Source organism: Dendrobates tinctorius, unplaced genomic scaffold, assembly GCF_039654945.1.
Source record: "Dendrobates tinctorius isolate UK_male_01 unplaced genomic scaffold, ASM3965494v1 ptg000159l, whole genome shotgun sequence".
NCBI classification, from domain to species: domain Eukaryota; kingdom Metazoa; phylum Chordata; class Amphibia; order Anura; family Dendrobatidae; genus Dendrobates; species Dendrobates tinctorius.
The window spans coordinates 15,367,753-15,380,383 of record NW_027361826.1 but is presented as its reverse complement, the minus strand read 5'-3'; the positions used below and the strand labels follow the sequence as shown (position 1 = coordinate 15,380,383).

The 12,631-nt window shown below is 43.9% G+C and overlaps 1 protein-coding gene across 4 annotated transcripts in view; it reads left to right on the top strand.

Moving 5' to 3' along the window:
• Nucleotides 1-12,631, top strand: part of CENPP (centromere protein P) — a 383,707-nt gene that overhangs the window by 42,135 nt on the left and 328,941 nt on the right. For all 4 annotated transcript variants that reach the window (XM_073549589.1, XM_073549588.1, XM_073549590.1 and 1 more), the window contains exon 6: nucleotides 10,954-11,050. In XM_073549589.1, the coding sequence (XP_073405690.1) occupies nucleotides 10,954-11,050 (97 nt within the window). The remainder of the gene's footprint in view (nucleotides 1-10,953; nucleotides 11,051-12,631) is intronic.

The following is a 12,631-nucleotide window of genomic DNA, read 5'->3' as shown; positions in this document are numbered from 1 at the left end:
CCAATTTACAAAGAAGAGAGAAGATATAGGCCACACATTGGGGATCACCCAACATAGGATTTAGCAAAAATTGTAACAATCTTTATTTAGACACACAAACCAAAACACCCAATCGTTAAAAACATTAAAATTGGTCACACATGTGACATGAAAATCTAGGCTCAAAATAGAGCCAAACCCTCATGGCTCCACATTCCACATGAAATAAATCAATAGAGAACCAAATGTGTATACAATATAAAGGCTTTACATAAAGACTAGTTCATAAGAACGAATAAATGCACATACCATAAATACAAATGATCGCAAATGGTCACAAATGAGTTAAACAGCATGTATTGTGCATACAGATAAAGAGGATTTAAACCATGTAGCAGAGAATCTAGATATATGAAATAACTCAATAGAGAACCAAATGTGTATATAGATAGCATACCACAATATAAAGGCTTTGTATAAAGACTAGTTCATAAGAACAAATAAATGCACATACCATAAATACAAATGATGACAAATTGTCACAAATGAGTTAAAAGCACTAAGACAGCATGTATTGTGCATACAAATAAAATTGATTTGAACCATGTAGCAGAGAATATAATACGCCTGTAAAAAACGTGCTAACAAGCCCAAAAACAATATCCGGCTTGAGTAGCCCCCTAATACAATGATATTAGCAAAATCCTAAAAGGGTATGCATACTTCCCTAAGAGTAACTCAAATTGTCACGATTAATCAGGCATGCTGAAATTAGAAAGCACAGTCTAACAATAGCCGCCTGCAAAGAATGCTGAGCTCAGCTTTAAATTATTTGTGTAAAAATTACAAATCAGAGGTGGAGTGGAGCCTGAGCGTCCTGAGACCCGACACGTGTCGCCACCAGTTGTGGCTTCTTCAGGGGTGTTTTGGTTTGTGTGTCTAAATAAAGATTGTTACAATTTTTGCTAAATCCTATGTTGGATGATCCCCAATGTGTGGCCTATATCTTCTCTCTTCTTTGTAAATTGGCATCATTGGTTAATGTGTCAATCACTGTCATTGTAGCAGGCATCGCCCGATGGGACTTGTAGTCCCATCGGACGATGCCTGCACACACACAAGACCCCCAGCAGGCCCCCACAGGCCCCCGGCAGGCCCGTACAGACCCCCGGCAGCCGGCACAAGCCTCCGGCAGCCGGTACAGACCCCCGGCAGCCGGCGCAGGCCCGTACAGACCCCGGGCAGCCGGCACAAGCCCCCGGCAGGCCCGTACAGACCCCGGGCAGCCAGCACAAGCCCCCGGCAGGCCCGTACAGACCCCCGGCAGCCGGCACAGTCCCCCGGCAGGCCCGTACAGTCCCCCGGCAGCCGGCACAGGCCCCCGGCAGGCCCGTACAGACCCCCGGCTGTCGGCACAGACCGCGCATCATGATGACATCATTTCAGCAGCCAATCACAGCCACAACAGTGGCTCATTGCATTATGGGGACTTCCGATTCCGGTATCCGATATTGAAAAAATATCGGTACTCGGTATCGGAATTCCGATACAGCGAATATCGGCCGATACCCGATATTTGCAGTATCGGAATGCTCAACACTACTCGGCACCGAAGTGGGCATCTGTATGCACCAGACTGTGAGTAAAGCCCCTTGGAACTGCATTCAACTGAGTGCTTTGTCTCCTTTCTGCACCCAGCACCCAGCACTGCTACATCCTCCACTCCACCTGATATCATCACCCCTAAAAACAACTCTCAACGGCCCTGGGACTATTGCTCTACCTGTGGAGAGCCATTTTCACCTCAGCTGCGACAGACCAACAGTCTCAGGGGAACAACATAGGAGCGCTGGTCACTTCTGACCAGAATACCACAGGTGGAGTCATGTATTCATATATAAACTTTATTCTCATTTTACTACACTCCAACATTTTCATTGCCCGCCTAGCCACTGTGACATCCCCCACTGAAGTTAACAGGCCCGATACCGAGTATCCCACAGCCCCCAGGGCGCGTCACATCCAATCAGTGCTCTTTAGGGGAAAGAAGGATACACCGCAAGCCAAATAAGCTGCATGTCAGTGTCTGAGCGTCATCGGGAGTGTCAGAAGGAGGGCTCATACTCACTTGCGAGAAACTCGGATGAGTCTCGCACGTCAATACCCGGCATTGCCGCCGGCACTCGGGAGCGTATCGTTCAGCTACATAGAAATAAATGCAGCTGAACACTCCGATTCAAGTGCCGGCGGCAATGCCGGGTTTTGACGTACGAAACTCGTCTGAGTTTCTCGCATGTGAGTATGAGCCCGTAGGGAGAGACGCATGAATGCAGATAGGATGGCTCCGGGACTCGATAGAATAACGGGGATAGAACACAAACGGAATGTATTCTGATAGTTCTGTGGTCATGAATATGATATAGCATATTTGTTCTGCGCAGTTTTGTCACAAAACCTGAAGGTTTTGATGATGCCAGGAAAGTGAATGAGAATCCTGAAGTCTTAGGCACACGGTGCTTATTTTTAACTTGCAGATTTAAAACTGCAGCATGTCTGTTCTTTAAGCATTTTTGCTTCAGATTTCTCCCATGTGTGGAAACAGCTGAAACAAAAACACATGTAAACTATGTAGCAAAAAAATGTGTATTTTACACTGCATTTTTCCTGCCAAGAGATGCAGAAATGTTTGCACCAAATACATAAAAGGAACCTATCATGTTATTAGTAGCATGTAATGTGTCACCAGTGCGTTGTTAGTGATGCAATGTGCATCACTAACAAGTTTTTTCATTAAAATCGCCATTGTAATCCTAAGCAAAAAGCACTTTACGTAGTTATATCTTACCTGCTCGTTTATTCGTAGGGGTGTGCTTCATCGCTTTCACTCAGGGTTGTTGCTGCCCACACAATTTGGATTATGTTCATAAGGTTTGCGCAGGCGTCAATTGAAATCCAGTGATTGTCTGGCATTGGTATTTCTGTGCAGAGAGCTTGTCTCTGTGTGGCAATATATTTCAGTTGAATGTGCGTCCAGGGAACTGAAATAAGGCGCTGCCATCAGCAGACCCCTGTACCGGGCCACAATTGTCCAGGGGTCTACAGTGCCTGCGGGCTGCATGTGCAGAATAGAGGACACCGAGGGAATGAAGGACAGGTGAGAAGAATATTTTTTTTTTTTTTTCTTTTATGTGAATGTGAAGAACACCACAATAGGGGACATTACTGTAACAGGAATAGTGGTTTAACCACTGTTCCATGGACCGAGGAGAGCCTGAACACGCGTAACAAGGCGAAACCTGACTCTTTGCTAGAGCCTCAGATGTTAGGGTTAGACTTGGCTCCGGATGGACGCCAGACGCTTCTCCAGGACAGACCTCGGACACATGGCAGCTTCCCCCCAAAGGGGAAGATAGTTAAAAGGCCAGGAATGGATGGACTTTGACAAGTACAGGCAGGCATGGTAGTAATACTGGAAGACAAGGTAGGTGTAGATAGATACAGCTGGTATACAGACTGGCACGCCAGGTGCAAGCAGGTACGGCTGGTATACAGGAAGGCAGATGCTGAAATGCATAAGCAGGGACAGGCAGGAGTGAGCAAGAACAAGCGCATACTGGCAGGTTCTAACAGACAGGGGATATAAAAACTAGCAAGCGTGCAGACTTACTGACTAAACACGTTGTTCATGCACCTTTAAATACTAAATATTTTCTGGCTATTGGCTGGGGACACTTTTTGACTGTGCTCACTGTTTCTTTAAGAGACTGGGGGCATGCACACGCTAAGTGCAGTGCCCATAAATCTGCCAGGCATGCGTATACCCCGGGAAGGAGGAGGAGGACGAGGTCGAGGTGGATGATTGCCGGAGCAGTGAGTGAATCTGCATCCCTGCCAGGGGAGGGGAGGATGGGAAGCGTGCAGGGATGCCGACGCTACAATTACTACAATATGGGGACTTGAGTGGGGATTTTACAACAAGAACAGGATCAGGATGAGGCATTACTACAATACTGGGACCAGGATGGGGAAATTACTACAAGAAGGGGACCATGATGAGGCATTACTACAATATGGGTACCTGCATGGGGACATTACTACAAAAAAGGGGCAAGGATGGGGTGTACTACAAGATGAAGATGAGGATAAGGCACATTACTACAAAATGTGAACCAGGAGGATGGTGCACACTACTACAAGTTGAGCCGACTCTGAAACAGGTATCAATAAACTCTGTCCACTATTGCTTCTAGTACTGCCTCCCTGATTGGGAAACTGGAAGAAGTCAAAATTGATGTGGGCCTATTCCAGAGGAGACATGCAGAAGTTGAGATCGAGGGTGTCTGAGGTGGAAGATTGGATACCTGACTCTAGGTGACTTCACAAGCATTAGGCATCCCAATGCTATACGAGACCTCTATGGGAGGTCAGAGCTTTAGTGTCAAAAGGCAGATGACTTGAAGAATCGACTCCACCAAAACAATCTTCGCATTAACGGACTTCCCGAAAAAGCAGAAAGACAGCGACCTGACAAATTTGTTGGGAAATTTCTCAAGAAATTTTTTCCTGATGCACCCTTCTCCTTGGCCTTTGCTGTGCAACATGCTACAGGGTACCCACCAAAGCTCCCCCTCCTTCCGGGGGCAACCTCCAGACTACTCTTGGCCAGACTAAATTGCCGAGACAAGGAACTTCGTATTGCTAGACTTAAAGGAGAAATCCAGTTTGACAATGCCATAGTTTCCATCTTCCCAGACTTTTCCGCTGAATAACAGAAGCAAAGAACCACATTAATCAACATCAAACATTGCCTGCGAGATATCCAGATACCATATTCTATCGCATACACTTCTCGGTTAGGAGTGCTTGACGGAGACTGGGCCCATTACTTTTCCACACCTACCGAAGCTGATGACTGGCTGACCAAGAGACAGAAGGTGAAGCACTAGAATCCAGCAAAGATAATTACATCTTCTGTTTTTACTAGATTTTTAAAAATAATTCTGAGGAATTTGAATTCGAGTCCTCCACAACCCATTTACTCTGATTAGGAAGGACGGACTTTACTCCCAATCTTTTCTTGCAGGATATACAGTCCATGCTTTAATGGTTTTGATACAACCATTTGGACTCCTCTAATGTTTGGGCCAGAAGCACGGGACCTTTGTTACCTGATGGCTCCGATTTGTGAGCTTAGGTTCAACTACTTTGTTCTATGTCTTCAGTTGACACTTGTTTGATGTCGTACAGTCTCTATCGTATCTCATGCATTGATGATTGCTCTGCATACACTGTTTTGAATTATTTTATATTAATATAGTGAAATGGTTTAACATAATGTAAATGGGCAATGTGGATCCCTGGCCTGAAATGCCCACCTCCTTCAAAAAGGAGACGCATCGAGTTTTACTCCCTTCAGTTGTTTTATAATAGCGAAGATAAGTTTCTTGTCATGAACCGTAGGGGGGGTTTGCTAACACCCAGGAGAGGGTTCAAGTCTTTTCTTTCCTCCGTAAATATAACTCCCAGGTGATGTGCCTTCAGGAGACCCACCTCACCCTAAGCACAAGTATTCTCTTGCTGAATCCCTGGGTACAGGGGTCTGTACATTCCTATCACACTTCATACTCTTGGGCAGTTTCAGTGCTTCTGCATAAATCCCTCAGGTGGGAGGTAGTATCTTCACGGTCTGACACTGAAGTCACTATATATTCATTTATGCATACCTTGAAGGTTCACCCATTGTAATCCTAGCTATATGCAATCCCCCTCCAGCTAATCTGGAAGTCTTAAAAGAGGCTGCTATATTCGCTGCCACATATGCCTCTGTTGCAACATTCTGTTTAGGGGACTTTAACTTGTTAATGGACCCTCAAACTGATAAACTGTTTCTTAATATTATGCGAGATGGTGCTCTGAAGCCTTCACATTTACAGGCTGTTGTTTGTGATTTGGGGTGGTTGGACCTCTGGATGAAAAACGGTGATTCTAGAATGTTCTCTTTTCATACTTTTCCTTGAAACACCGGCGAATCTCTGCAGTAAACTGGGGATTTATAAACCCCCAGGTCCAGGTGTGTCATCTAGAGCCAGAGGGAGGTTGCCACTGGGTCCAATAGTCAGAAGGATTAAGGAGGTGTCTGTAATATCAAACTCAGAGACCTTCTGCAGCCAGATGCAGAAAGACAGTCTGTTGCATCTGACACACCTGTGACAGTCAGGATCCATCAGATTGCAGGGTATCAACTAATTAATTACAGTGGGTTCTCATGAGGACCGCATGGGTTTATATGCGGATGATTTAATCCAGTTTATGGCTAGTCCTAGAGTTACACTGCCTTTGGTAATGGATCTGATTGATGAATTTGGCTGGTTCTCTGCTCTAAAAGTAAATTGGCAGAAATCCATGTTGTTACCTCTAAGAAGTGTGAGATGTAAAGTAGGTTACACATAGGATACCACTTTAAATATCTAGGTATACATACTGTATAGCAAGAAAAAACACTCAACTCCCTGGTGTAAATATATCCCCTCTTTTGTCATAGCTGTGGGAGAAAATCATAATATGGGGAACCCTCCCTCTTTCAGTAGCTGGGAGAATCAATGATATTAAAATAGTCCTCCCTAAATTCCTGAATGTTCTGGAACATTCAGCCTCCATAATCCCACAAAAGGTATTTTCCATGACCAACTTCCATTTAACGTCCTTCATATGGGATTAAATGAGCTGTTAGGATCTATAGGCCTGACATAGCTCTGCATGAGAATATTGTACATGAAAGGTGTGAGATGTGAAGATTAGGAGAGCAGAATGTCAGTCATTAGATGTCTCTCACTGGTAATGCCCCTTTTCATTTAAAGGGAACCTGTCAGCTCTTCTGACCGCTAAAAGATATGGCCGCTGCCTTTCAGGGCTCATCTACAGAATTATATAATGCTGCAGATAAGCCCCTGGTCCAACCTGCAAGACAAGAAAAATAAGTTTCATTATACTCACCCGGGGGGGGAGGGGCGGTTCCGTCCAATGGGTGTTGCAGGTCCAGGTGCGACGCCGTCCTCTTGCATGCCTCATCGCTCCCCGCCATCACGCTCCTGCGCAGGCGCACTTCTCTGCCCTATTGAGGGAAGAGCAAAGTACTGCAGTGCGCAGGCACCGGGAAAGGTCAGAGAGGCCCAGCGCCTGCGCACTGCAGTACTTTGCTCTGTCCTTAACAGTGCAGAGAAGTACGCCTGCACAGAAGTGCAATGGCGGAGAGCGATGAAGAAGCAGGAGGGCAGCATCACAAGATGGGAAGCGCCGGACCTGCGACACCCATCTGACCGGACTGCATCGGACTGGACCGCCTTCCCGGGCGAGTATAATAAGACTTATTTTTCTTATCTTTCAAGTTGGATCAGGAGCTTATCTACAGCATTATAAAATACTGTAGATAAGCCATGAAAGGAAGTAGCCGCATCTGATAGCGGCCAAAAGAGGTGACAGGTTCCCTTTTAAAATGAGGTCTGAAGGTAGATTCTCCGGAAGATCAGTGTCCAGCCCATACATCTTAACAGCTCATTTATATTATGGAAAAGTGGATTTCTCTGAAACAAGACACTGGATCGTAGATCTCAAGGTATCATTTTATTGAACTTTCTATAGCCTACATACCCATATGGACGACTTAGGAGGGTTAGTACAAAATTCTGACTGAGACTGAGCACTCCTCCCATCAGCCTAAGGCCACACATACGTTGAGAGTTTGGTCAATATTTTACCTCCATATTTGTAAGCCAAAACCAGGAGTGGAACAGTTAAAGGAAAAGTATAATAGAAATACCTGCACCACTTCACAGTTTCTATCCACTCCTAGTTTTGCTATAAGCTCACCAAATACTCTACATGTGTATGTGTACTAAGGCTGTTTTTAATTTAATGCTGGATCATACCTGACCTTTAAATTTGTGTGATTTTTGCCCAAAAGGGGCATGATAGTAGCTTAGCTTCTCCTCGAAGAAAGGTGCACCTTGTCGTGGCTGGTGGGTTCACGTGAATTGGCTAATTAATGCACTAAATTGACTTCATTTTTAGATGTATATTCTGTATAGTAAAAATGCAGTTCTAATTTCATATATTCAATATTTGCATACATTTAACCTTACAGTGTTTGTGCATTATTTTCTTTTTGGCATCGGGGGGTTTATCCTGCTAACAGATGCCTTTTAATGGCCTTTTAGTCCATAATACTGGGGTTAAGCTGAAGTTCCAGAGAGCACATAACAGCAGCAGTGGTGGTGCTGTGTCTAATCCCATACAACCTCTTTAACCACAGGAATTGAAAGAGTGAGAGAGCCTTAATATTTCATCCTACTAGAGGTGTTTAGGTCATCATTGGGTCATCCAATTTTTAATTTGATATAAATCTAGAGCATATGGTATAAAATAACTAAATTAACCACATCCGCCAACCTCTCCCTACTAATCCATGCTGATGCTCTAGCGTATCTCCCTCGCTCTTTGCTTAAGCTGCCAGCATATGACCACAGCAGCATGATGCCAGCAGCATGGAATGTAAGCGCTTAGGCCGCTGTTCGGCTGCAGTGGTCATGTGCTGGCTTCTTGTAAACAAAGACTAGGAGGACCCCAGGATTACCAGGGAAAAGTAGAGGAAAATAGTTTAATTTAAAGCTGTTTAAAATTAATCTGGAAAGTTAGAAAAATCCCTTTAATCCCCTAATTCTCATTTTCATCAGTTCAAAATGTTGTTTTTCTTTTTCTTTGTGAAGAAACTACCCAGGCGAATATTTTTAGCAAACCAAGAAGAATTGACTTTTTATCTGTATGTTGGCTTTTGGATTTAAGTGTTGATTTCTGGTTGGTCAAGAAAACAAACTTTTGTTTGTGTAAGCCTTGAATATTGACTTGTAAGCTGATTTCTTATATAACATAGTGAGCAGGAGAGGAACATGTAAGCTTCCACGGGATCCAAATGAAAAAAACAATAGGATAGAGCCGAATCTGCAAAGCAGGTGGGTGCACAACAAGGCTGGAAAGCACAGCAAAAGACAAGGAGGAATGTGGCACACCATTAGAAAAATGAAAAAAGTTTATTCGGCAATCATGCCATGGTTAAAAACATGTACAAAACCATGGCATGATTGCCGAATAAACTTTTTCATTTTTCTAATGGTGTGCCACATTCCTCCTTATATAACATAGTGTGCTCTTATCCTTGATGAATACTGAGGTTTACTGAAATACATTGTCTAGCCCAGATAATTTGTTGATTTTTAAAACAGAGGAGGAAAATCTATGCAAATAGATTACATAATCAAACAAGGCAACTTGGTTATCACCATTCTTCTTATCTGTGAGGGTGGACTGAAGGACACTGGGTAAATCTAAGGGCCCCGTCACACATAGTGACTCACAAGCGATCCCGACAACGATATGACCTTGTCAGGATCGCTGTACCATGGATATGTTTGGAGAAAGCCAGGATTGGGACCCGCTGGTCACCTGTCTCTATGGAAATGTTCAGATAAGCCAGGTTGTGACTCTCATGTCAACTGGCCTTGTATGGACTCAATGAACTGTCATCTTCCTACGCTTGTCGTTACCTCCTCTCTGTGACCTCTATGACCTTGTCAGGATCGCTGGTGTGTCGCTACATGATCGCTGGTGAGCTGCCAAACAGGCAGATCTCAGCAGCAATCAGGGCAGCGACCCGCAGTGTATGTTAAGATACCAGCGCGCTGATGCAGGGAGCTGGTAACCAAGGTAAACATCGGGTTTCTAAGCACCGCGCGGCGCTTAGAAACCCAATGTTTACCTTGGTTACCAGCTCCCTGCACCAGCGCGCTGGTATCTAACGTACACATCGGGTTTCTAAGCGCTACGCGGCGCTTAGAAACCCAATGTTTATCTTGGTTACCAGCTCCAGATCGCTGGTCTCCCGCCTGCCACACGCAGCGATGCGTGGTGGCCAGCAGGAGACCAACGATCAAAAAAATGTCCAGGCCATTCGAGCACGATCAGCGATACCCAGCAGGGGGGCCGGTCGCTGATAAGTGTCACACACAGAGATCTCGCTGGTGAGATCGCTGTTGCATCACAAAACTTTGTAAAGAAACTCAGAGACAGAGAGACTAAGAGAGGGAGACAACCAGAGATTCTTCCCAGACATCCTAACACCCAAAGGACCAGAGAGAGGACAACAGCCAATTCATCATGGCACCATCACGAGGGACAAGGATCTATCATTTTAAAGGAAGCAACCTAGGGGTTTTCGGCTCCGGTTGAAGGATGCAGATCTGCTCCATTAACCATCGCTGTACCGTGAATACGTTTGGAGAAAGCCAGGATTGGGACCCGCTGGTCACCTGTCTCTATGGAAATGTTCGGATAAGCCAGGTTGTGACTTTCATGTCAACTGGCCTTGTACCTTGTATGGACTCAATGAACTGTCATCTTCCTACACTTGTCGTTACCTCCTCTCTGTGTGTACGACAGGTGGGGTAGCCGACCCTGGGAGCTCTGACGTAACATGTGCCATTATCCCGGTGAGTCAGCGGAAGGGTGAGACTCTGTAATGTGCACCATCTTGGGTACTGTGCTGGGACTGTTCTATGTGTTATCTGGCTGTTTTGTGGTTCAATAAAGCATTGCCACACTGTTTTACCCTCACCCTGTGTTGTCTGAGTAGCGTTACGCCCACGTTAAGGGAAGAGCGGGCGTTCGACGTGACGATCCCTGGTCCATGCGGTTTCGGCTAGTGAACTGGGGCGCCCGCCCACCCCCTGTGTCTACACATTCTTCAATTGATTCGTAATGAAATATTAGGACCTTTATCACACCTAGGATGAAGTCATCCCGGGTAATTGAAACTGTCCTTTGTTCTGGACAATGAGATCATGTAGAAATGTTTGTATGTATCAGGTATGCACACCTAGTTTTCATTTTACTTGTACCACATAAGCTTTGACTAATATTTTTCAGAACCCACAAATCACGGAGTCTGCTGGGATTTTTCCGCACTCTTTCTAGTTTTACGGATTGGTGTGAATATCGCCAGAGTACATTTTCCCATTTTAAGGTAGGACACATTTTACTGTAAATACTTTGTAAAGTATGTTTGAGACTGTCACTCTTTGGCCTCCTCTGCTAGTGGCGTAGGTGGCATGTGAAATTTTTGTCCGGAAACTTTTTTTTTTTTTTTTTTTTTTAAAGATTTTAAAAACCTACCACAGATTTATAAATATATTTTTTTTCCTTTTACATGTGTGATTATGATGATTAACACTTTGTTATTGTTTGTTGTTATAGTGTATTTTGTTGCTCTGTGATTAGCATATTACATATTATTTTATCAAAATACAAATGTTCTTCCAAAAGAGAAATCCCTATAACTCTTTAGGCCAAGTTCATATACAGTCATATTTTTTACCCACAAAATAAAAATTGCAAAGTTTGTTACCTGCAGATTATTTGGCTGTTTTTGCCTATTGCTTTGTGTTGAGTGAAATCTGCGACTAATAAGTGTTGAGATTTTGGAAATCCAGATCATACAGAATAGTTTTTTTTGTAAAGTGCCATTTAGATCCCTGAACAAATGAAAATGATGTGGTGTTATAACGGGGTATCGCAATACCCTCATGAACCTGCAACAGCTCCAGTCTCATGGGGATTTTGCAATATCTAGTATTTGAAAAATTTAGTAAGGGTGTTTCAGACATAATGGTCAAGGTACAATGAAAACTACGTCCCCGAAAAGAGTATCTATTTTTTCATATTATTTGCTAGGGTTTTGCTATGTGGTTTTTACAGATGAACCAGGTGAAATACATATGATTAACTTGTAAAATAAGGTGTGAATACTTAAAATAAAAGTAAAAGGTCTGTCTTGAAAATCCATAAATCCACAAACTAATTCAGGTAATACTTTAAAAACTTCTGACGCGCTTCTGGCATCCACCCTTGGTCATAGAGTAAGGGCAGTTGCCAGAAATGCGTCAGAAGTTTTTAATGTATTAACTGAACTAGTTTGTGGTTTTATGGATTTTCAATATGACCTATTACTTTTATCTACTTCTGTATGGACGTGCCGAATTTCTCACATTTTGTCCTCTACTGCTGAGCAAACCAGCAAAATTCCTGGCACCCAGGGCAGTTAATTCATCCATCCCGCATCCAGCTGATTTACAAAGAAGGTGGTGAGCCTTGTTGTTTGCTCTATATATACATGGCTTCAACCTTCGTTTCACCTATTGGAAGTAGCAATCCTAAACGTCATTATCGACCCTTTAACGGGCCTTGACGTCATGACGTGACACAACCTTGTACACCTTTGGTTCCTTGTCTTTAGTCAGTGCAGGAACGTCTTGTTCTCCGTGGGGGTTTTTTCCAGCATTCTTTCCTCAACATACAACTTGTAGCTCTCCAGCTGTTACCACTGGTAGATCTAGAAACTCGTCTACTTGTTGTCTACTTTCTAGATCCTTTACTTAAGTATGTAGTGTTGCTCTATATCTGTTCTTTCGAATCCCGACCGGCAAAAAGATTGGTGACCACAGACATACAGAAAACATGGGGGATGGCGTTGGCCCCAGGTTAATATCCCAAAAGTTAGCTACTCTTTATAAGCGAGAAAACTCTATAAATCATTATTTGCTTGACT